Source organism: Carcharodon carcharias, chromosome 2 (genome assembly GCF_017639515.1).
Source record: "Carcharodon carcharias isolate sCarCar2 chromosome 2, sCarCar2.pri, whole genome shotgun sequence".
Classification (NCBI taxonomy): Eukaryota; Metazoa; Chordata; class Chondrichthyes; order Lamniformes; family Lamnidae; genus Carcharodon; species Carcharodon carcharias.
The window spans coordinates 102,778,088-102,804,275 of record NC_054468.1 but is presented as its reverse complement, the minus strand read 5'-3'; the positions used below and the strand labels follow the sequence as shown (position 1 = coordinate 102,804,275).

General features: G+C 43.8%; 1 protein-coding gene across 3 annotated transcripts in view; it reads right to left on the bottom strand.

Annotated features, from left to right (window-relative positions):
• ryk (receptor like tyrosine kinase) overlaps nucleotides 1-26,188 on the bottom strand; it is a 376,084-nt gene that overhangs the window by 37,731 nt on the left and 312,165 nt on the right. For all 3 annotated transcript variants that reach the window (XM_041182702.1, XM_041182703.1, XM_041182704.1), the window contains one exon: nucleotides 20,718-20,827. In XM_041182702.1, the coding sequence (XP_041038636.1) occupies nucleotides 20,718-20,827 (110 nt within the window). The remainder of the gene's footprint in view (nucleotides 1-20,717; nucleotides 20,828-26,188) is intronic.

The window sequence follows — 26,188 nt, the reverse complement described above, 5'->3', positions numbered from 1 at the left end:
GATAGGGGGAAGCTGTTCGCACTCGTGAAAGCATCTAGAATGAGATAGCACAAATTTGAAGTAATTAGTAAAAGAAGCAATCGTGATAAGAGGAAAAACATTTTCACACAGAAAGTGGTTAGGGTGTGGAATGCTCTGCCTGACAGTATGGTCGAGGCAGGTTCAACTGAAGCATCCAAAAGGGCATTAGATTGTTACTTGAAAAGAATGTGCAGGGTTATGGGGAGGAGGCAGGAGAATGGAACTAGGTGAGTTGCTCATTCGGAGAGCTGGTGCATATGGTGGGCCAAATGGCCTCCTTCTGCACCATAATAATTCTAAATTGGTAAACTAGTGCTTAGTGCATAGCGCAATATAGCTGAAGTTCTGTCCACTGTACTGGTTTATGGTGGGCAAATGATAGACCATTTAACACCAGAAAATTAAGATCAGCAAAATGTAATGTATTTAATGTGACTCTGGAAACAATATTTATTTGGCATCTTTCATGTCAGATGCCATGAAGACACTTTACAGCCAATTATTTAGTTTAGAAGGGTAGTGAATTTTGTTTTGTAGGCAAATCTGACAGTCCAGTTATACGCAGCAGGTTTCCACAAAGAGCACTGAAACAAACCTGCTTTGGTTGTATGGGTTGAGGGATGAATGTTGGTCAGGTCAGTGCTCTGCTTTTCCTTTTTATTTAAGAAGTGCCATGGGATCATTTACAGTCACCATAACAGGTGGGCGGACCATGAGTTAGTCTAATGTCTCATCCTTAGAAGCACACGTTTGACAAAGCAGCATCCCATCAGTACTCCCTGAAACGTCAGCACAGATTGTGCTCAAGTCCTTCTGAATCAAAAGGCCACAGCACAATCCTTAGTCATGGTCTTTAGTATAGATTTTTTCATGTTGGTGGCGACAAACTATCTTCCTCAATACATAAAATTCCACTAGATCACCTGAGAAAATCATAGATTCATAGAATGGTTACAGCACAGGAGGCCATTCAACCCACCGTGTCTGTGCCAGCTCTCTGCAAGAACAACTCACCTAGTCCCACTCCCCAGCCTTTTTTGACAAGCACCTTTAAACAGCTGTACCAAACAGAAAACCGAGCACATTGGAAGGAATGAAGATCGCTGACATCATATCATAAGCACTATCATGCCCAAAGATCAGCATCAGTTAATTAAAAAACAGAAGATGTTAATAAACTGGACCACCCAAAACTGCACATCTAAATCAGTTAAATGAAAAGCAGATTGCTGAACTTTCAAGAGCATTATTCCTTGCCAATTTTACCTGAAGTCATGCCCAGGATGTTCTGGCTCTAGGAACCTAACTACAATCTTCTGACAGTGTTACAATAATAGAGAAAACAATGGAAAAAGTATGATGAACAATTGGTTTGCATGCTACATATCAACTGATGCAGGGAATCTCAACCTTTTTGATTGAGGACCACATTCCCTTTTTTTGGGTTTAAATTAGTTATACAATTATGCATATATTTATTATTTTTATTTTACCTACTTTAGTATGAAACTTTTTGGTGGTGCTCGTTTCCAAATTGCAGTACCCCTCTCCTATCTCTGCGCCTATAACCTCCTCTAGCCCGTACAACCATCTGAGATCTCTGCCATCCTCCAATTTTAATCTCCTGCTCTCCGGATTTTCATCACTTCACCATCAGTATCCTGAAAGCTGGATAGTCCCAAAGCTCTGGAATTCCTTCCCAGTGCCTCTTCGCCTCTCTACTTTTCTCTTCCCATTTAAAACGTTCCTTAAAACCTACCTCTACACTGATTCTTTTAGTTACCTGTGCTAATATTTCCTTGTGTGTCTCCATGATGTGTCTTCCTTGTGCGTCTCCCCATGGGGAGGCGGTGGCATAGTGGTAATTATCACTAGACCAGTATTCCAGAGACCCAGGATCTGGAGACCTGGGCTCAAATTCCACCGCAGCAGATAGTGAAATTTGAATTCAATAAAAATCTGGAAATCTGAATCAGGAAATCTGCCTTACCTGGTTTGGCCTACATGCTACATGTGGCTGACTCTTAAAAAAACATGCCCACTGGCCTAGCCAGCAATCCACCGTGGATGAATAAAAAAAAATGACAAATTTTGTTTGATGACACTCATGTTGTCATAAATCAAACTGAGGCCGCGGGCATTCCTGGGATTCTGCAGATAGTGTGGAAGGTTAGCTCGGAGACAATAGCAGAATCGCCCCACAAAAAAGTTATGAATTATTTAACAGACATAATTAGTCATTTTCTGACTGCTTTAAGTTTCACTGAACTTTCACTTGACCCATCCCTTCAGAAATACACACTGCCCTTAAAAACCCAGTTACACCTGGTTGACACGATGCAACTTTTTCTGGGGTTTGAATGCTAACAGTTCACCATCAACTCTAAAACCAAAGTGATCTAGCTATGGATGACATTATAAAAGCATAACTTGACATGCTTCAAACATATTCCACTTCTAGCTGAATAATATCACCAAAGAAGTGTAAGACTAGGTAAAACATGGTCAAAAGCCTCAGCAATGGCACTCAAGTGTAACCAAATATGCATAGGGATAAGGAGTCAGCATGATTTAATCAGTTCTTGTGCGCACATCTTTCATTTAGTGGTTTTGTGGATCAAGAAAAAATTAATTGATGATTCAATTTCCTTGCCAGAAGAACCCTGAAGTGTAAGTCAAATTGAATTAGCACCAACATCTATGACCAACCTGGAGAATACAAACTTATGAGTTTCCAAAGGGTGAAAAATAATGATTACCTGCCTAAATACAATAAAGTTCCGTCATTTGTGACTTCCTCTTCCTCAAATTTGCTTATCCACACAAAAGTCTTTCTACACCAGATTGCCCATTGTGGGCCCAAATGTTCACTTACTTGAAATAAAAAAATAGAAGCCAACTTTAGAAAATGCCGAAAAAAGAAAAATTGCCTAAAGGGAAGGTGTCCATGACACATCTCCTGCAGTAGGAAGTGCAGACTATGTGTGCCTGCGGTTTGCACGTGGATGTTCCTTGATGCTGCATTTAATTCCTGATCACAGTGCAGTATCTGGGCAATCTTTAAGCCTGTACAGTACTGTATTTAAAAATAAGTGAGTCAGAACCAACAAATAAATGTCCTAGGAAAGTGATACTTTTGCAAAATATCAGGTAAATGCTGCTAGATAATGTTATTAGATAAAATGCTACTATGCTGGCCAGGGAATACAGTATCAGTGAACCTATAATTAGCTTTATTGGGCAGTCTGAAGATAACACAAGGGTCAGTATTAGTGTTTCTGGTAATGTACTGCCAGGTTAACTTGTAAGTAGGAGCGATCCACACTTGGAAGAAATGGAGAAGTTACTAAACATGCGGATAGAGCACCAGCAAATGGTCTAATCATTCAAAATAAGGCAGCTGAATTGTATCAGCACAAGCAGCAGTAAAGAGGGTAGGGCTGGTGTTAATAGTGATGATGATGGTGGCATTGAAAAGCTCTCTCCTTTGCTTTCCAGAGGATTTTCCGCCAGTACAGGATGTTTGCTGTAAAAAGCATTTTGGTCTTCATAATGTGAAGTTGGTAGGGGAGATGGCATCAGCTAACCATGCAGCTGCAGAAGAGTTTCCCAAGGTGCTGCACGGATGCATTGAAGAGAGAGGGTACCAGTCACAGCAGGTTTTTAATGCAGATGAAACTGGCCTGTTCTGGAAGAAATAAGACCAACATATCCAAAGAAGAAAGGACAGCACCTGGTTTTAAAGCTGCAAAGGACAGGATGTAAACCAATATTGGTTTATAAACCAGAAGACCCTCGAGCCTTTAAAAGAGAAAAATAAATCTCATCTGCCAGTCTTTTGGAAGGCTCACGATAACAGATGAGTTACATTAGTGTTTGAGGACTGGCTTGAGAATTGCTTTCTACAGGAGGGAAAAGAACTTGTCCTTCAACATCATACTTATCTTCTACAATGCTCCTGGACCTCTACCCGCTCTTGCAGATAGCCATTCAGACACTGACATTTTGTTTTTATCCACAAATATGACCTTTCTTATCTAGCCAATGGAACAGAGGTCATTGCAACCTTCTAAGCTTACTATACACATAGAAAATTCAGCAACATTATGGAAGCAAATCCTTCAAGTCTGTGATTACTGGAATGAATTCAACATTCTAACAGCAACAGGGATAATTAAAGACTCATGGGATGAGGTTAGAGAGTCGACCATAATAACCTTCTGAAAAGAAATTTGGCCTGAAGCTGTGAATGATTTCACAGGGTTCCCTAGTTTGGATGCTGAAGTGACCATGATTGTTGAGCTGGCAAAACAAGTTGGAGAGGAGGGATTCGAAGATCTGGCACAGGTGAAATAGAGGAATTGCTTCAGTCTCATCAAGAGGAACCTTCTACAGAAGAATTGGTTGAACTGGTGGAATTAAGTGAATTTTAAAAGCAGGAGGAAGAGGAGCCTAAAAAAGGTTATTTTACAGCCAAAATGATGGCAGACCTCACAGGTCAGCTGAAGATTTGAAAAAAAAAACAGGTGACAGGCTGGTACAAACATGGAAATAAGCCTTGCCTTTTCTAAAGCGAATGACACAGCATTTGCTCCTTACCGAGAACTTTACAAAGTGAAACTCAAAAGGCAAAAGCAATCAAAAATATAATTTTTAAAAATCAACATCTACATCCACCCTTCTCTCTCCACTCTCAAGTAAAGCACTTAAGTGTGACAAATTTTACACTGTTCTTGTTTTATTGCTTTATTACACAATTTCTCATATACGTTTCTCTTATGTTTATTAAAACATAGTCTTTACTGCCTTTGATGCTTTATACATGTCAAATTTTCAGATGGCTGGAACCTATCTAATTGACTCCCATTGTAAAATATATTTGTTATTTGCATAAAAACAAAAAACTGCGGATGCTGGAAATCCAAAACAAAAACAGAATTACCTGGAAAAACTCAGCAGGTCTGGCAGCATCGGCGGAGAAGAAAAGAGTTGACGTTTCGGGTCCTCATGACCCTTCAATAGAACAGGTTCTGTTGAAAGGTCATGAGGACTCGAAACGTCAACTCTTTTCTTCTCCGCCGATGCTGCCAGACCTGCTGAGTTTTTCCAGGTAATTCTGTTTTTGTTTTGTTATTTGCATGTTTGCCATCTGCGACGTTCCATGGGAACGTAGACCCCATGAACAGCGGGACTTGGCTGTATTCATGTGTATATTATGCTGCACTAACCTTTTAAAAACCAATGCAATGTTTCTTCCAAGCAGCACAGCTGTATGCTGCTAGTGCAAAACAAAGCATCCTAAACCAATAGGGGTAGAGATTCCACTTTGGGCACAATTGGCAAACAAGCGCATTTTGCAGCCCTGTTTTTTTAAACTTCTGCTCAAACTCTTTTGTATATCACCGGCTGCAAAATCTGTCAAGAACGAGGGCAGTTGGGCAGCATTTTCAGATATGATTCTTTGGAAAAAAAAATTATGCTTTGAAAAATATTCCTTGTTTTTAAGTGGCAGTTTGGTACAATTTGATTATTACAGCTAAAATGGGTTTATCACAAAAATAGCATTTTTAAACAGAGTCGAGTAACTCCATTTTGAATTGAATTTGAACTGAAAATGTTATGAAAATATATTGAACCATTCCTTAGTTATACTTGGTACAGTATTACAGTAGTAAATTAAAAATATAAGTATATATATTCAAAAGTTTTTAAAACACTTTAGTGTCCTTGCACCCAAAAGTCCCAGCTTAATGCTCTGTGAGAATCTGCAAATGAACACAATTAACGAAAACTCCCATTGGTGATTAGCTCACTCTGGGAGTGTAGCCAGTTTTAGGGGTGGGACTGGCTTCTAGTATGATGGATTTTTAAACTAGTGCAAAAGATCTCAGATACTCAAGGTACACTAAATGTAATCTGTGTTTAAAATGATAATTTACACAGTGGTTATACAGAGCAGAAACTCCAAGTCAAAATGTAAAAAATGTAACAAAAATGTTAGACAAAACCCTTGGAATTGAATTCATGGTGCTTTTAAAGTCTGTATGTTGAATTAATGAGATTTAACAAAAAAAACCGTAAACTGTGGCGTCTAAGTTGCCCTTACGTACAAGACGACCCCATTTTTCCAGCCCCAAAAAGTGTTTTTTTTGCATATACTTGGTGTATAAATCAACTTCCTTTTTGAGCTATCATATGTTATTCTTGCATTAGTAGTCAGCCTCAATTTTACACCCCACAAATGCGTGTTTTATTTACTGGCACCTTATAACTGGACACAAGGAATCAAGCGGGCTATATGGGCTGCATTGCAAAGATGCACTTGACTTTAAGACACGCCCACTCTTTGTGTTGTACGTGGATGATGTTTCAAAGTGACGACCAAGCACACCTATATCGGCGGTTCACTTTTATACTTGCTGCATTTTGTTTGCATTTTTGGAGGGATTTTTCTAAGTTTCAATGGATAACTTTAATGGCATCTCCAGTAGTTTATTTGTGGTAGGGTGATCAGATTTTCAACAGTCAACACATTGAAAAGCTTTGGGAAGGCAGGGCTTGGTGATGACTGACATGTTGGGCAACCAATGGGAGAACTCTGGGTGATGGACAGTTGAAGATAGGTGAGTGTTTCTCAGCACAAGCTAGGTCCTCCAGAATGTGTCCAGCGAAGAATTTCCTCCACCAGGGGCACGGGCTGAATTATGACATGCAGCTCCTGTTTATAGACCCGAGGGGCCTTCATGGCTCCTTGCAGGCGTTGCTCGTCTTTTACCAGGACCTGATCAAAGTCTGGAACATGGACGCATCGCAACGCAGCTCTCTGCTGTTAGGAGTAGCGGCTATCGTCAGAGAGTCACTGCTCAGGAATCCACCCCTCCGTCCTTTTCAGTGGCTGGCGGAGAGGAGGGTTCTGGCTGCTAGGGTGACCAGGATAGGGGATGTGCTGGGTGGCAGAGCAGTGGGCTGGATGTTTCCACAGGAGTTGGCGCGTCACCTGTCCGTGGACGTCCAGTTCGCGGCCAATGCCATTCGAGACCTCAGGACGGTCGTGCAAGGACCTGGCGTCATAATGGGTCTCGAAGTGGCGCAGGTGCGCGGTGGTCTTCCATCTGAGCGTACCCCTGTTTGGATGGAATTCCACATTGGCCCCCCGGGAGCTGGGGCCCCGCAACCTGAGCTGCCTCGCAGAAATGCCCTCCGTGCTCTTTAGCACAGCGCGGAGGGGTTTCCTGTATGGGCTGCTGCTGCACACCCTTCACTTCCTTGCCCTCGCCGCCACCTGGACATGCCCTGGCGTGCCTTGTTGCCATCTGGCGGCAAAGATCCCTGTTGGGGGGGCCCTCTAATAGAGGTGTCCTCCTGCTTTCCATTGAGAACCTGGGGTGGAGGGTGTTGCACGGAGGAGCCCGTACAACCGCAGGATGTGTCGGTTCATGGACTCCCAAGAGACCTATGCTTTTTGTGGCCTTGTGGAGTCTGTGGACCATGTTTATGTAGGGTGTTCTAGGCTGCACTCCCTTTTCAGTTATTTGAAAAGCCTTTTATTAAATGTTTTGTTTGCACTTCAGTCCCACGCTCCTGATCTACGGGCACCCGGTGTGGAGGGGGGCCGGGAAGGAGGACTTCCTTGTGAACCTGCTCCTGGGCCCGGCCAAGTTAGCCATTAACAGGTTCAGGCAGCGGGCGAGCGAGGGGGTCGTCCCACCCGACTGTCTGCCCCTTTTCCGCGGCTATGTTCGCGGCCAGGTGTCCCTGGAGAGTGAGCACGTGGTGTCTGCCAGCACCGTCGAGGCCTTCCATGCTCGGTGGGCACCACGGGGACTGGAGTGTTTTATCAACCCCTTTAATCACATTTTGATTTGATGTTTGTAAGTTATCTTAAACCTTGGTCTGTGGTTTTGCAGTTCCCTAATTTAGGGGCGTGTATATTTTGTCCTATTTGGTGGACTCTAAAAGAATTAATTCTTAATTTTCCTAACTCTGCAGCCACGTCTTGGTTGGTGCTCCACGGACATCCACAGCAAAGGTGGAGGCAGCCTGCTGATTGTGATGCCGTGACTTTGGAGGGCTGAGACTTGGAAAGCCCCGGCCTGCTTTCGGAAAAAAAAAGAATGCGTCCAGCCAAAGTTGGCAACCCTAAGACACACAATTCTTGAAGGCAGTTGTTTTGAACCACATACTTTTGGTTAACTGACATTTCTCCCTTATTTTCTTTTAAAAAAGCTGCTTTGGGTTGCATTAGAGTGCTTAAGTTGGGGTTTGGTGAGTGAGGGAGTTCAATGAAGAGGGAAGGAGGTGATCATTTCATTTCCTACCTTTCCTCAGAAAGACCAACAGCCTTGGTAAGTAGGACCTGATAATAATTTCATCTGTCCTAGATATTCTCTAAACTAGAGGAAGTAAAATTAAAGGGAGTAATTTAAGGGTAAGTTATGGCAGGACAGCTGGCCACATGGAATTCTCCTGCAGTGTAATTTGGGAAGTCAGGGACACTTCCAGTATCCAGAGTGACAATGTGTGCAGGAAGTGACTGCAGCTGCAATGACTCGAAATCCAGGGTTCATGGCTGGATCTGTGGCTGGAGTCATTGTGGAATATTCACAAGGATAAGATCTTTGTGGATAGCATGTACAGTGAGATGGTCACACTGCAGGTAAAGAATGCACAAATGGAAAGGGAATGGGTGACTGCCAAACAGATTAAAAGCTCTAGGGAGGTAGTGCAGGGTCCACCTCCTGGGTCCTGGGTCCACCTCCCCTCAGTTTTTCCATTTTGGATATTGCTGTGGGAGATGGTTTCTGAGGGGTTTGCAGCAACAGCAAAGTCCATGGCACCACGAGTGGCTCAGCTGCACAGGGCTGGGGGGTAGGATGGAAGAGAAAAAAAGAGTGGCAATAATGATAGCAGATTCTATTGTATGTGAATAGGTGGACACTTCTGCAGCTGTAGACGTGACAACAGGATGGTATATCGTCTCCCTGGTGCTAGGGTCAAAGATGTCACTGCAGAACATTCTGAAAGGGGAAGGGTGAACAACCAGAGGTCATGGACCATATTGGTATCAACGACATAGGTAAAAAAGAGGGCTGAGGTTCTGAAAGCAGAATATAGGGAGCTAGGAAATAAATGAAAATGCAGGACCTCTCATTAATCTCAGGATTATGCCCAGTGCCACCTGCTAGCGAGGTCAGGAATAGGAGAATAGACTAGATGAATGCGTGGCTGGAGATATGATGTAGGAGGGAGGCTTTTAGATTCCTGAGGCATTGGGACTGATTCTGGGGATAATGGGAGCTGTACAAGCTGGATGGGTTGCACCCCAGCAGCACCGGGTCAAATATCCTTGCAGGGGTATTTGCTAGTACTGTGGTGGTGGGTATAAACTAAAGTGGCAGGGGGATGGGAGCCTAGGCGGAGAGGACACGAGAGAGGGAAACAAAGACAGGAATGAAAGACAGAAAGTAGAAAGCAAAAGTGGAAGGCAGAAGAAACAAGGGCCATAGTACAAAAAATTTGTAAACATGTTAAAAAGTCTAAAGGCACTGTAACTGAGTGCATGAACCATTCATAAGAACAGAAGAAATAGGAGCAGGAGTAGGCCATTCGGCCACTCAAGCCTGCCCTGCCATTCAATAAGATCATGGCTGATCTGTCCCAGGCCTCAACTCCTCTTTCGTGCCAGCTCCTCATAGCCCTCAACACCCCAATATTTCAAAAATCTATCTACCTCCTCTTTAAATACTTTCAGTGATCTAGCCTCCACAACTCTCTGGGGTACAGAATTTCAGACATTCACTACCCTCAGAGAAGAAATTCCTTTGCATCTCAGTTTTAAATGAGTGTCCCCTTATTCTGTAACTATGTTCTCTCGTTCGAGATTCCCCCACTAGTGGAAACATCTTCTCAATATCTACCTCAGTCAAGCCCCCTCAGAATCTTGTAGGTTTAATAAAATCACCTCTTATTCTTTTAAACTCTAACCTGTTTAGCTGTTCTTGATAAGTCAACCCCTTCATCCCAGGAATAGATGACTATGTGGGGAGTAGGATTAGTAAGTTTGCGGATGACACAAAGATTGGCCGGGTAGTTAACAGTGAGGTTGAGTGTCTTGGGCCAAAGGAAGATATAGACGGGATGGTCAAATGGGCAGATAAGTGGCAGATGGAATTTAACCCTGAAAAGTGTGAGGTGTTACACTTTGGAGGGAGTAATTTGACAAGGAAGTATTCAATGAACGGCATGACACTAGGAAGTTCTGAGGAACAAAGAGACCTTGGCGTGTGTATCCATAGATCTCTGAAGGCAGAAAGGCATGTTAGTGGGGTGGTGAAAAAGGCATATGGGACACTTGCCTTTATCAATCGAGGCATAGACTACAAAAGTAGGGAGGTCATGTTGGAGTTGTATAGAACCTTGGTGAGGCCACAGCTGGAGTACTGTGTGCAGTTCTGCTCGCCACATTATAGGAAGGGTGTGATTGCACTGGAGGGGGTGCAGAGGAGATTCACCAGGATGTTGCCTGGGATGAAACATTTAAGTTATGAAGAGAGGTTGGATAGACTTGGGTTGTTTTCGTTGGAGCAGAGAAGACTGAGGGGCGACCTGATCGAGGTGTATAAGATTATGAGGGGCATGGACAGGGTGGATAGGGAGCAGCTGTTCCCCTTAGTTGAAGGGTCAGTCACAAGGGGGCATAAGTTCAAGGTGAGGGGTAGGAGGTTTAGGGGGGCTGTGAAGAAAAACTTTTTTACCCAGAGGGTGGTGATGGTCTGGAATGCGTTGTCTGGGAGGGTGGTGGAGGCAGGTTGCCTCACGTCCTTTAAAAAGTACCTGGATGAGCACTTGGCATGTCATAACATTCAAGACTATGGGCCAAGTGCTGGTAAATGGGATTAGGTAGGTAGGTCAGGTGTTTCTCATGCGTCGGTGCAGACTCGATGGGCCGAAGGGCCTCTTCTGCACTGTGATTCTGTGAACGAACCTAGTGATTTTCTTTTGAGCTGCCTCCAATGCCAGTATATCTTTTCTTAAATATGGGGACCAAGACTGTACACAGGACTCCAGGTGAGGCCTCACCAACACCCTGTACAATTGTAACAAGACTTCCCTATTTTTAAACTTCAACCCCCGAGCAATACAGGCTAAAATTCCATTTGCCTTCTGAATCACTTGCTGCATCTGCATACTAACATTTTGTGCCTCATGCACAAGAGCACCCAGATCCCTCTGTGCTGCACTTTTTTGGAGCCTCTCTCCATTTAAATAATAGTATGCCTTTTGACTCTTCCTACCAAAGTGCTTGACCTCACACTATCCTACATTAAACTCCAGCTGCCAGGTTTTTGCCCACTCATTCAACCTATCTATATCCCCTTGCAGATTCTTTATGTCCTCATCACAACATGCCCTCCCACCTATTTTTGTATTGTCAGCAAATTTGGATACATTACATTCTGCCCCTCCTCCAAGTCATTAATATAGATAGTGAATAATTGAGTCCCTAGGACTGACGCTTGTGGCACTCCACTAGTTACGTCTTTCCAACCTGAAAAAGATCCATTAATCCCGACTATTTGTCTTCTGTGTGTTAACCAATCTTCAATCCATGCTAATACATTACCCCCAATACCCAATCTTGTGCAATAACCTTTTATGTGGCACCTTATCGGATACCTTCAGGGAATCTAAATAGGGTACATCTACTGGTTCCCCTTTATCAACTCTGCTTGTTATATCCTCAAAGTGCTCTAGCGAATTTGTCAAACGTGATTTCCCTTTCACAAAACCACGTTGACTGTTTGATTGCGCTAAGCTTTTCTAAATGTCCTATTTCTTCCTTAATAATGGACTCTAGCATTTTCCCAATGACAGATGTTAGGCTGACTGGCCTATAGTTTCCTGCTTTTTGTCTCCCACCCTTCTTGAACAGGGGCGTCACATTAACGATTTTCTAAACCTGTGGGACACTTCTGGAATCCAGTAAGAGTTCTGGAATATTTCAACCAATGTCTCCGTTATCTATGCAGCCACTTCCTTTAAAACCCTTGGATGTAGGCCATCAGATCCTGGTGACTTGTTTGCCTTTAGTCCCATTAGTTTGTCAAATACTTTGTCCCTTGTGGTAGAGACTGTTACAAGATCTTTCCTCCCATTAGCTCCTTGTTTATGGGATATCTTGGGATGTTTATAGTGTCCTCCACCATGAAGACCAATGCAAAATATTGGTTTAAATTATTTGCCATTTCCCTGTTCCCCATTATCAATTCTCCAGTTGCATTCTCCAAGGGTCCCACACTCATTTTAGCTACTCTCTTTCTTTCTACGTACCCGTAGAAGCTCTTGCTGTTTGTTTTTATATTTCTTGCCAATTTACTTTCATAATCAATTTTGTCCCTCTTTATTAGCTTTTTAGTCATCTGCTGGTTCCTAAAAAATTGCCAATCCTCTGGCTTACCACTAGTTTTCGCCGCTTTGTATGATTGGGTACTCTCCTTGACCACCTTTGTTAACCATGGGTGGTTCATCCTTCTCATCAAAGGTAGATGAATTAACAGTGCAAATAGATGTAAATGGATACAATACGATTGCAATTACAGAGACATGGCTGCAAGGTGACCAAGCCTGGGAACTGAATATCTAAGGGTATGTAATATTTAGGAAGGACAGGCAAAAAGGAAAAGGAGGTAGGGTGGCGTTAATTAAGGATGAAATCAGTGCAATAATGGGAGATGATATTGGCTCAGCAAACCTAGATGTAGAATCAGTCTGGATGGATGTAAGAAGCAACAAGGGACAGAAAACATTAGTGGGAGCTGTCTATAGGCCTACAAACAGTAGTGATAAGGTAGGGACAGCATTAAACAGGAAACTAGAGGTGTATGTAACAAGGTGCTACAGTAATCATGGGTGACTTTAATCTACTCACAGATTAGGTAAACTAAATTAGCAATAACACTGTGGCGGATGAATTCCTGGAGCATGTATGAGATGGTTTTTTTAGATCGGTACATCGAGGAACCAACTAGGGAACAGGCTATCCTAGATTTGGTACTGAGCATTGAGAAGGGGTTAATTAATAATCTTGTTGCACGGCGTCCTTTAGAGAACAGTGACTATAACATGATAGAACTCTTTATTTGGATGGAAAGTGTAGTCCGATCCGAAACTAGGGTCTTAGATCGAAACCAAGGAAAGTATGAAGGTATGAGGTGTGAGATGGCTAAGATAGATTGGGGAACATCATTAAAAGGTGGCTAGGCAATGGATAATATTTAAGGAATGAATTTATATATAAAAAGAAAAAGATTAGTGAAGACAAGTCCCTTACAGTGCAAAATGGGAGAATGTATAATAGAGAACAAGGAAATGGCAGAGCAATTAAACAACTACTTTAGTTCTGTCTTCAAGGACGAAGACACAATTAACTTCCCAGAAATAATAGGGAACCAAAGGTCTGGTGAGGTGGAGGAATTGAAGGAAATTAGAACTACTAAAAAAAGTGCGCTGGAGAAATTAATGGGGTTGAAAGCCAATAAATTCTGAGGGTCTGATAATCTACATCCCAGGGTACTAAAGGACGTGGCCATGGAAATAATGGATGCTTTGGTTGTCATCTTCCAAAATTCAGTGGATTCTGGAACAGTCCAGGCAGATTGGAGGTGGCAAATGTAACGCCACTTTTTAAAAAAAGGGAAGGGAAAAACAGGGAATTACAGACTGGTTAGCCTAACATCAGTAGTAGGGAAATGCTAGAGTCTATTATAAAGGATGTGATAACATGACGCTTAGAAGATACTAATAGGATTAGATTAAGCCAACATGGATTTATGAAAGGGAAATCATGTTTGACAAACCTACTGAAGTTTCTTTTTTGAGGGTGTTACTAGAAAAATAGGTAAGGGAGGACCAGTAGCGGTGGGGAAGAATTTTTGGGTCGGTGGGCGGGGGTGGGGCCTGCTCACCGATGTGTAAAACAATGCGCAGTGATGTTGGGCGGGCGTCCCGGCGTCACTGCGTGTCATTTAGGTTTTCAATTCAGCGGGTGTCAAAGGCCTATTAAGGCCATTTAAAGTCATTAAAGCAATTAACAGGGCTGCCCATCCAATTTTAAGGCTGGCAAGCAGGTGAAGAGCCCAGGCGGCCTTCGCATTTTTCGTGGAACCTCATCCATGAGCAGGATAAGGTTTCATGAAGGTTTCATTAATAAAATAAATTTTTTTTTTCAAAATTCATGAACATGTCTCAGCTCTCTGTCACATGAGGGGATATGTCTTAAAATATTTCCTGTTCTTTATTTAAATTTTTAAACCATAATCTAATCTCCCTGAGGCACCTCTGTGCCTCAAGGAGACTTCTACGTTCTATCGCGCGCATGTGTGAAAGAGCGCAGACCCTGGCTCAGAGAATTCACCCCCGCCCACACAGGAAGCGGTCAGTGTTTCCGGGCCAGTGTCACGCTGAGCGGGATAAATGGTGGCGTGGACCCGATCGGGCTCCTGCCCGCCCCCCCACAATCCCCCCAATTGGGGGGAAATTTCTGCCCATGGTGTTTTTGGATTTTCAGAAAGTTTTTGATGAAGTCCCACATAAGAAGTTAGTGTGCAAAATTAAGGCACATGGCATTGGGGGTAATATGTTGGCATGGTTTGAGAATTGGTTGGCAGGCAGGAAACAAAGTTGGTGTTTTTTGGAGTGGCAGGTTGTGACTAGTGGGGTACTGCAGGGATCAGTGCTTGGGCCCCAGCTATTCACAATATATATCAATGACGTGAATGAGAGAACCAAATGTAATATTTCCAAGTTTGCTGATGACAAAAAACTTGATGGGAATGCCAGTAGTGAGGAGGATGTTAAGAGGCTTCAAGGTGATTTAGACAGGTTGAGTGAGGGGGCAAATACATGGCAGATGCAGCATAATGCGGATAAGTGTGAAGTTATGCACTTTGGTAGGAAAGTCAGAATGGCAGTGTATTATTTAAATGGTGATGGATTGGGAAATGTTGATGTACAAAGGGACCTGGGTGTCCTTGTACATGAAAGCAAGCATGCAGGTGCAGCAAGCAGTTAAGGTGGCAAATGGCATGTTGGCCTTTATTGCGAGAGGACTTGAGTACAGGAGCAAGGATGTCTTACTGCAGCTATACAGGGCTTTGGTGAGACCACGCCTGGGATATTGTGTGCAATTTTAGTCTCCTTACCTAAGAAAGGATATACTTGTCATGGAAGGAGTGCAGCAAAGGTTCACCAGACTGATTCCTGGGATGGCAGGATTGTCGGATGAGGAGAAATTGAGCCTACTAGGCCTGTATTCCCTGGAGTTCAGAAGAATGAATAAGAGGGGATCTCATTGAAATGTATAAAATTCTGACAGTAATGGACACAGGGATGATGTTTCCTCTGGCTGGTGTTCTAGAACAAAGGGTCACAGTCTCAGGATACGGGGCAGGCCATTTAGGACTGAGATGAGGAGAAACTTATTTGCTCAGAGGGTGGTGAACCTGTGGAATTCTCTACTACAGAAGGCTGTGGAAGCCAAGTCACTGAATATATTCAAGGAGGAAATAGATAGGTTTCTAGACGTTAAAGGCGTCAAGGGGAATGGGGAGAGAGCAGGAGTATGGCGTTAAGATAGAGGATCAGCCGTGATCGTATTGAATGGCGGGGCAGGGTCGAATGGCCTATTTTCTATGTTTCTAACCAAGGCTTCGTTTGTCATAAGATCCCAGAATCCTCTATTCCAATCTAATTTAATGTGCAATACACAATGCTAAGACCAATCTTCATTTAAAAGCCTAGTTTATTTAAAATTTTCACAATAGGTTCTAACAATCAACAGTTTTAGCCAGAAGCTGAATTTTAAACTAGCGAATCTACCTGAAGTGTAGAAGATTTTGTTTAAACCCAGAGCCGAAGGCAGGAAAGCACACCATCTCTCAATGAGAAATCTGGTTGAACGTGCCACAGTTCAACCAAACTTGCCTGCCACCTTCCTCAGCATCAATTGGTGGTTTACTGGTGGGCTACCACTTTAAGTGTGGCTTGCGGTTGGCAGACACCACTGTCAATCTTGTGTGTCACCCAGAGGCTGACTCTCCCAGCTCCCAGGTCATCATGCGGTAAATTATAGGAGGTCATGGGGGTAAATTATAGGAGGCTGGGGGTGGTAAATTATAGGTGATTAGGAAGTAAATAATAGGTGGTCAGGGGGGTAAATTATAGGAGATCAGGGGGGTAAATTATAGGAAGCCAGGGGGGTAAATTATAGGAGGTCAGAGGGGTAAATTATAGGAGGTCAGGGGGGTAAATTAATGGTGACTGCTGGTTCAGAGCAAGCTCTGAGTGTCATACGTGCTTGTTTGTTTTCAGGGTACAGGAAGCACTTCCACATCTGACGCACTGGTTATTGTGAGTGTCTTAAGCCAAAACAAGCCCAACCTCCAGCGAAACTGATCCCTGCTTCCTTGTGTTCTAGAGGACCTGGCTTGTGCTGAGAAATACTCACCAGTCTGCATTATTTCCTGTCCCCAGCTGATGCAATCCTGGCCCCTGGCCAGTTATAAAATCAGTACAACCAGAATGGCAACATGATTTCTCAGGCTCACAGTCCCAATATACACTAAAGATCAGAAAACAGTTCCCTCCATTAGGCCACATGTCTTCACACCTGTGCATTCATGAAGCTCTGATTGGCTAATCGGGGTGTTCTGATGGAATGGCCAATCAGGCCACTGAAAGGCAAACAGGGAGTGCTTGGGGGGGTGGGGCGAATTTGCACCTGACACTGGATGTCGGTGAGAAGGATTTCTGTGCATGTGGGAGTGTCCCAGTGCAGCTGGCATTCAGATTCTCAGCATACAGGGCATGAGAGAGGTTTTTTTGAATTTACCCAGTAAATGGAACACTGGGATGGGGGGGAATTCTAGGGAGAAAAGATTGGGAAGACAAAACGGGGATATTTGGAAATTTGGAGAAAACTGTTGGGACACTGGGACATTTAATCAAAAACCTGTCCTGGCAAAAACGGAATGTCTGGTCACCCAAATTTGTGGCTGCAATTTCTTCAATGCACAGTTTTGAACTAACACTTTTAACTAACGAAGAACCAGTCCATGTGGTGTAGGTACACCCACAGTGCTGTTAGGGAGTGAGCTCCAGAATTTCGACCCAGCAATAATGAAGGAACAGCGATATGTCCCCAAGTCAGAATGACTTGTGGCTTCGAGGGGAACTTGCCGGTGGTGTTCCCATGCATTTGCTGCCCTTGTCCTTCTAGATGGTAGAGGTTGTAGGTTTGGAAAGTGCTGCCTGAGGAGTGTTGGTGACTAGCTGCAGTGCATCTTGTGCATGGTACACACTGCTGTCACTGTGTGTCAGTGGTGGAGAGAATGAATGTTTAAAGTGGTGGATGGGGTGCCAATCAAGAGGACTGTTTTGTCCTGGATGGTGTCAAGCTTCTTGAGTGTTGTTGGAGATGCATTCATCCAGGCAAGTGGAGAATGTTCCATCACACTCCTGACTTGTACCTTGCAGATGGTGGGCGGGCTTTGGGGAGCCAGGAGCTGAGTTACTTGCCACAGAATTCCCAGGTTCTGACCTGCTCTTGTAGCCGCAGTATTTGTACGGCTAGTCCAGTTCCGTTTCTGGTCAATGGTAACCCCCAGGATGTTGACAGTGGAGAATTTAGCAATAGTAATGTCATTGAATGTCATGGGGAGATGGTTGGATTCTCTCTTGTTGGACATAGTCATTGACTGGCACTTGAGTGCAAGAATATTACTTGCCACTTGTCAACCCAAGCCTGGATATTGTCTAGGTCTTGCAGCATATGGGCATGGACAGCTTTAGCATCTGAAGAGTTGCAAATGGTGAACATTGTGCAATCATCAGCGAACAACCCCACTTCTGACCTTATGATGGAAGGTAGGTCATTGCTGAAGATGGTTGAGACACTGCCCTGAGGAGCTCCAACAGTGATCTCCTGGTATGATTGACCTCCAACAACCACAGCCATCTTCCTTTGTGATAGGTATGACTCCAACCAGTGGAGAGTTTTCCCCCCGATTCCCATTGTCTCCAGTTTTGCTGGGCTCCCTGATGCCACACTCGGTCAAATGATGTCTTGATGTCAAGGGCAGTCACTCTCACCTCATCTCGGAAGTTGAGCTCTTTTGTTCATGTTTGAAACAAGGCTGTAATGAGGTCAAGAGCTGAGTGGTCTTGACGGAACCCAAACGGAGCATCAGTGAGCAGGTTATTGCTGACTAGGTGCCGTTTAATAACACCGTTGATGACCCCTCCATCACTTTGCTGAAAATTGAGAGTAGGTTGATGGGGCGGTAATTGGCCAGGTTGGGGTTTGTCTTGCTTTGAGTGGACAGGACATACTTGGGCAGTTTTCAAATTGCCATGTAGATGCCAGTGTTGTAGCTGTATTGTAACAGCTTGGCTAGGGGTGTGGCTAGTTCAGGAGCACAAGTCTTCAGTACTATTGCCCGAATGTTACCAGGGCCCATAGCCTTTTCAGTATCCAGTGCCTTCAGCCGTTTCTTGATATCACGTGGAGTGAATCGAATTGGATGACAGGCATCTGTGATGCTGGGGTTCTCTGGAGGAGGCCAAGATGTATTTTTAAAAATTTGTTCATGGATGTGGGCCTCGCTGGCTAGGCCAGCATTTATTAGCCTCCTCAAACTTGGTGAGCCACTGTAGTCCATGTAGTGCATGTAGATCCACAGTGCTACAAAGGAGGGAACTCATCCACTTGGCACTTCTGGCTGAAGACTGGAGCAAATGCTTCAGCCTTACCTTTTGCACTGAAATGTTGGGCTCCCCATTATTGAGGATGAGGATATTTGTGGGGTCTCCTCCTCCAGTGAGTTGTTTAATTGTCCACCACCATTCATGACTGGATGCGGCAGTACTGCAGAGCTTAGATCTGATCCGTTGGTTGTGGAATTGCTTAGCTCTGTCCATCACTTGCTGCTTATGCTGTTTTGCATGCAAGTAATCCTATGTTATAGCTTCACCAGGTTGATACCTCATTTTTAGGTATGCCTGGTGCTGCCCCTGGCATGCCCTCCTGCACTCTTCATTGAACCAGGGTTGATCCCCAGTTTAATAGTAAAGCAGGCGAGAGATGCTGGCCATTAGGTTCTAGAGTGTGGTTGTATACAATTCTGCTGCTGCTGATGGCCCACAGCGCCTCATGAATGCCAGCTTTGAGTTGCTAGATGTGTTCAAAATCAATCCCATTTAACATGGTGGAGTGCCACACAATACGATGGAGGGTATCCTCAATGTGAAAACGGGACTTTGTTTCCACAAGGACTGTGCGGTGGTCATGGACAGATGCAACCACGACTGGTAGATTGGCAGGACGAGATCAAACAGGTTTTTCCCTTTGGTTGATTTCCTCACCAGCTGCCGCAGACCAGTCTAGCAGCTATGTCCTTCAGTGCTGGGCCGGCTATCAGCAGTGAAGCGACCGAGCTACTCTTGGTGATGGACATTGAAGTGTCCCCTACCCAGAGTACATTCCATGCTCTTGCCATCCTCAGTGCTTCTTCCAATTGGTATTCAACATGGAGTACTGATTCATCAGCTGAGGGGGATGGATGGGTGGGTGGGTGGGGGGGGGGGGGGGTGCACACACGTAGTAGCTGGTAACCAGGAGGTTTCCTTTCCATTGTTTGACCTGATGCCATGAGACATTATGGGGTCTGGAGTCAACTGAGGAATTCCAGGGCAACTCCCTCCTAACTGTGCCACCATCTCTAGTGGCTCTGTCCTGACATACTCAGGGGTGGTGATGATGGTGTCTGGGACATTATCCGAAAGATATGATTCTGTGAGGATGACTATGTCAGGCTGTTGCTTAACTAGTCTGTGAGACAGCTCCCCCAATTTTGACACAAGCCCCCAGATGTCACCAAGGAGGACTTTGCAGAATCCACAGGACTGGATGTGCTGCTGTCATTTCTGGTGCCTAGGTCAATGCTGGGGGGTCCATCCAGTTTCATTCCTTTTGGGTTTCATAAAGGTTTGATACAACCGAGTGGCTTGCTAGGCCATTTCAGAGGGCAGTCAAGAGTCATCCACATTGGTGTGGGTCTGAAGTCACATGTAGGCCAGGCCACGTAAAGCCAGATTTCCTTCCCCAAAGAACATTAGTGAACCAGATGGGTTCTTATGACAATTCACAATATTTTCATGGTCACTATTACTGAGACTAGCTTTTAATTCCAGATTTATTAGTTGAATTTAAATTCTACGAGCTGCCATGGTGGGATTTGAACCTGTGACCCCAGAAAATTAATCTTGGGCCTCTGGATTCTGGTCCGATGATATTACCACTTCACCATCACCTCTCCCCCATGTTAGGGTATTTGCACTCTTTTGTGGGAATATCCACAATAACAACATCCATACTTCACAATCTTCAGGAGTTGAATCAATATTATTATAAAACAGTGAAACTAGTGATCACTCAGATCTGCTGTATTCAAATGCTTGCACTATTTCTGATCAGAATTCTCCACAACTGTTTCAATTTTGGTATATTTTGCCATTCCAAGTTACTGTCCTAGCCACAAGCGAACAAAATTCCTGAATACACGCCATTCAGGTTACTCATGCAGAGTTAAAAACATAAGCAAATGAACTAGAAATTTTAGACAGCAATTTCTTGTACTTACACACAATTTCTTGTCGCCAGGTCTTTATGAATAACTTCTCTCCTGGCCAGGTAACTCATCCCACAGGCGATCTGAATGGCCATATGTACAAGGTCCTGCTGGGATATTGCCTGTGAAAAATGCATGATAACCATTACTATGAATTTCATCAGTTTCAACAAACCCAGTTAGTACGAATTGAAATAGAATTACACTGCAATGGGAGGGATAGGTTCAGCTGGAGGACATGAATAGAGAACACCGTTATCAATTGCAACAATGTAGTGCCAAGGATCTGGATGCAGTGCTGAAGTTCAATGACCTCACAAGGGGTCAAGGTCCCTGAATTAAACCTCAAATGGCCTATCCCACCAATTGCACCAACAGCCTCCATTCATTACATCCCCTTCACTCTCAATTAACAGTGACTCATACCTCAAATAACTAGCTTCACCTCAACCTCACACGCTGAGCACTGTCGCAAACCTCAAACCCACATCTTTCAACTTGTACACACTGCCAGCTATTCAACCAAAACAGGCACATCACCCAAGCACATTGCACAGCACTGACTGACCCACTTCTCTGCCCATAACAAGAAGCAACAGCAGCTAACCGGCATGGGATAAGCACATGCTCTGGAGAGTACTGTCGGGCTCCTCGACTTGTCCAGGCATTGGGAGCGTTGCTTAAGTACTCCAATGGTTGCTTCATAACGTTCTATATGGCAAATCATTCTCACAAAATATATGCTCCATATGCGTTTGGGTTGCACACTGGCTTAATGAACCAGGTGCTCAGTAGATAGCCCTTGTTGGCCCAACCTTCTGGTTTCTTATAGTTGCTCAAATGCTGTTGGACACACAGCTTACTGGCACAGTATGAATGCATCATGACTACTGTCAGGATATTGGGTGCACTGACCATGGTCACACACCAGCTGCATAGTGGAACCTGCTGCAGTCAACAGCAGCCCGCACCATGGGGAAGACCAGTATCCTGGTGAAGACACATGCATGCTCTGCCTCTAGCTATAACTGACACACTGCTTGTAAATAGAGGGGAATACATTGCCTCCTCTCCTTCCAGGTGGAGGGGACAGTGTTTGTGATTAGTGGAGCGGCCATGTCCAAGGCATTGCCAGTGGCAGGGCTAAAACCATTGAAGATGACAGTATATTCGTACCCAGTCCTCCTTCTCACTTCCCCCTTGTCTCATTATCTCTTCTGAGAGATGTTTTAAGGATGCATCTCTTGCTTTCCCCCCACCTTCCCCTCACTACCACCTGATCTTTGTGCCTCTATCTTTCTCGATACCAAGGAACTAGAATCTGGATGGACAGTGGTGCAGGAGAAAGTAGTAGAATAGAAAAAGCAGGCTGATCAGGAAAAAAACACCGTCACTTGCAGCCACCAGCTCAGATACTGACGCAATGGGTAAAATCTTTAGCTTGGTGGGCATGTGCCTGACCTAGCCGAGTGTAAAATGACATGCGATATTTTGGTCGGAGGGCGCATGCCGGAGTTGGCAGCATGCTCGCCGACAATTAAAAGGCCTATTAAGGCCATTAAAAGGTTAATTAAAAGAAATTTTTTGCTGCCCGTCCAACCTTACGGCTGGTGGGAAGGCGAAAAGGCCAAGCAGCCTTTGCACTTTTTTGGAAACCTCATCCATGGGCGGAATGAGGTTTCCAAAAGCAAATAAAAATCAAATAAAAACTTTAGTTTTTCATTAATGTCAGAGTCACATGAGGGGACATGTTTCATAACATTTATAAAATCTTTATTTTTTTTAAAATTAGCTCTGCCTCAGGGAGATTAAGTAGCACACATGTGCAAAAGGTCACACTAAGCCCACTCGTCCTCCTCCTCCCGCCCCCCAGGCAGCACTCAGTGCTGCTGCTCGCGTTTCATGCTGGCCCGCCAAGTGTGAAGTTGCCTTCCGGGCTCGATCGCGGGCAGCAGTCTGCTTCTGGACCACCCCCACTGAGCCCACATGCCCTAGGGCAAAATTCTGTCCTATGTGTACTTTACAGGATAGCATAGTGGCCAAATCTACATACTGAGACTGGGCATGAGTAAACTGCAGCCAGGGCTGGGAGAAAGACTGGCACAAATGCCATTAATTTGGGAGGGGTGAAGTTGCATGTGTTCTGGTCCATTGGGCTCAGATGTGGGCTTCAATAGACAAGAGCACAGGAAAAGATAGATGGGCACGCACAAAGAAATACCTGATACAATGGTAGGCCTGTCAGAAAGGCTGCAGTCACTGCCAAGAAGCATGGAGGAGTTAAGCACCAACTTTCCACTTGCTTTTGCACAGAACTTGGAGCCCATCGTTTACAGCATGAAAATGGTGACTACTCCATGAGAACAACTGTGGACACAGCCACAGTACTGATGAAGAGTCATTTGGACTCGAAATGTTGACAGTGCAGATGGTGTCAGACCCACTGAGTTTTTCCAGGTATTTTTGCTTTTGTTATGGAGACAGCCATGATGCAGCGTCTGGTGGTCAATGTCTCAACTTCAACTGCTGCTGATTAACTCTTTGGATATTGCTGGTTGATGGCGGTGGGGGTCATTCAGGCTGGTGGTCACATGTTCATCTGTGCTGTTAACAGGGGGTGTTAGCTGGAGCACTGAGGTTGAAAATTGCACAGTCATAAATGCATTGTGTGCTGACTGACATCCCAATGTGCCAACTCTGCATGTTTTTGGTGCATGCTTCTAGTGCCTGCTCTACTGACCTATCTAGAATGACATCTGCTATAACTTGCACATGATTTTAGATGGCAAATGGCACCCATAGTACCAAAAATACAAGAGTTACCAATATGAATTTTGCAGCCACTAAGTTCGGCAGTTCTCCTTGCTGTGCCTTAGTACAAAAAATGCTATCATTTAAGTGGGTAAGGTTCCCCAGCAATTGATCAGCAAGTTCCAATTCCACAATGGGATCTGTTTCACTATCTCCAGAACTAACACTTCCTTAACGTGACAATTCCGAGAGTCCAATGCAACTGAACTCTCTCGGAATTGTCATGTTAAGTAAGTGTTGGTTCTGGAGATAGTGAAACAGATCCCATTCACTTCCCGTGAATGAATAATTTAAAAAATCATGTCCGTCCTGGCTCTCCGAAGGAGCAATTGGCTGAAGGACAGTGTGCAGCAGACACCTGAAATCCCTGGAGAAATATCACCAGCGATGCCTCCGCAAAATCCTGCAAACTCAATGGCAGGATAGGTGCTCCCATATCAGCGTTCTCTTTCAGGCTAACATCCCCAGTATTGAAGCACTGGTTATGGTTAATTAACATTCTATTATATGCTTATTGAATGGCTTTTCACACAATCAAAATACTGTGGGTGTTAGAAACCTGAAGTAAGAATTAAAAACTGCTTAGGCAGCATCTGTGGAGAGAGAAAGAGTTAATGTCTCAGGTCGATGACCTTTCTGATGATCAACCTGAAATATTAACTCTGAGCAGCCTTTACTGTGGCTATAGATCGTGCCTTTATGCCATTAATAGGCAATCAGTTCACAGATCATATCCAATATAGACAGCTAATAACCAAATCAGTATTAACAGTAATCCCATCCTATTTAGATGTTTAACATGCTCAAAGTAGGTTATTTTTTTAATGAAAAATAACTTTCCACAAACACACAGGTACAAGTTTCCTTCCCTCCAGTTTTACCTTGAAATGCTCATTTGAACATTTTGGGAATATTTTATACACCTGTGCAAACCCAACCCAGTTCTTTTAGAATTTACACTATTCCAACATTGTGGAAGATTTAAGCAAGTCAAACTGACAACTTTTCTATGATTACAAGAATCAAACGAACAAATAGTTTAATGTAAACGGAAATTGCTGGAAATACTCAGCAGGCTAGGTGGCATTATAATGACACTTTCTCACAGCATGAATCCAAATTCAATGCATCCGAGTATTGCAGCAGCAGCTTTCCTCCCACTGAAAGTAAACATGAGACTCACTACTGAAAACCATGGCAGCTGAAGCACCCATTGCTATGAAGGTGAGTGTTTGAGAGTGGATATCTTGTCAGCTCTTGTGTGGGATTAACATTAATTACTGTTCATTTATACAAGTGGGTGGTTTGTCTTTTTTTTCCCTTTCTCTTTTCTCTTCGTTCTGTTTTTTTTCACTTTCACTCCGGCAAGATTATTGTGCAGACTCCCTGGAAAGCCTTTATGGACCCCGTTTGTTAACCATTGCATTACCCCATACTGTATTCAACTTCATAAAAATCAACCACAAGAACCTCCACATACAACAGAATAGATAGGATTCAAGTACATGCACCACAAATTGCTGCATAGTCGTGGGAGCAGCATTTGCGTCTCTGCTTCATGATTGCTCTCTTAATCATGCAATACAATATATTGTTTTAGAAACCCCAAGAAAGATTGCAAAGTTACAAAGCATAAAGGTCATAGAAACATGTAATTTGAGCTCTCAGGCCCATGCCAGTTTTTGTGCTCCATGCAGAATCAGATAATGGTTACAGCATAGGTGGCTCCCATTGGGCCCATTGTGTCTGCACTGGCTCTCCGTAGGAGCAATGCGTCTAGTGCCTTCTCCCCATAGCCCAGCACATTCTTCCTTTTCAGATAATAATCCAATTTCCTCCTGGCAGCCCTCTCCATTGAAGCCTGTCAGCGTTTCTTGCTATTCCTTTCTCCATCATGTGCTTATTCAACTTTCCCTTGAATACATCTATATTATTTGCCTCAACTACTCATGTATCAGTGAGTTCCATATTCAAACAACTCTGGCTAAAACAGTTTCTCCTGAATTCTTCCAATGAATTTATTAGTGACCATCTTATATTTATGGCCTCTAGCTATGGTCTCTTTCATAAATTTCTTTATGTCTACTTTAACAAACCCTCTCAATCTCAGAAGATCTCTGCTAGGCCAGCCTTCAGTCTTCTCTTTACTAGAGAAGAGGGCCGAGACTGTTCAATCTGTTCTGATAGGTATAATGTCTCAGCAGAGCCTCTATAACCTTATGACATGGATGACCAGAATTGTACACAGTACTCCAAATATGGCTTAACCAAGGTTTTATGCAAGGTTAAAATAACTTCTCCGCTTTTCAATTCTGTTCTAGAAATGATTTTTATGGCCTTATTGACCTTGTGCCACTGCTTTCAGCGATCAGTGTATGTGTTACTTTCCTTCCGTTCAAACACTGACTTTCCAAGGAATATGCAGCCTTCTTATCCTTGTGTCCAAAATATGTAACATAACACCTATCTGTGTTTAAGTCAATTTACCACTTACATGGCCATTCAGCAGGTTTTAAAATCTTTTCCTGCCATTTGTCACAGTCCTTCACTATATTAATTACACTGCCCAATTTGATGTCATCTGCACATTTCAATGTGGCAGGCACTGATGTCATGTTTCAATATAGATTATTATTGTTTGGATGTTACAGCAGATTGCATAGTTAGTGTCA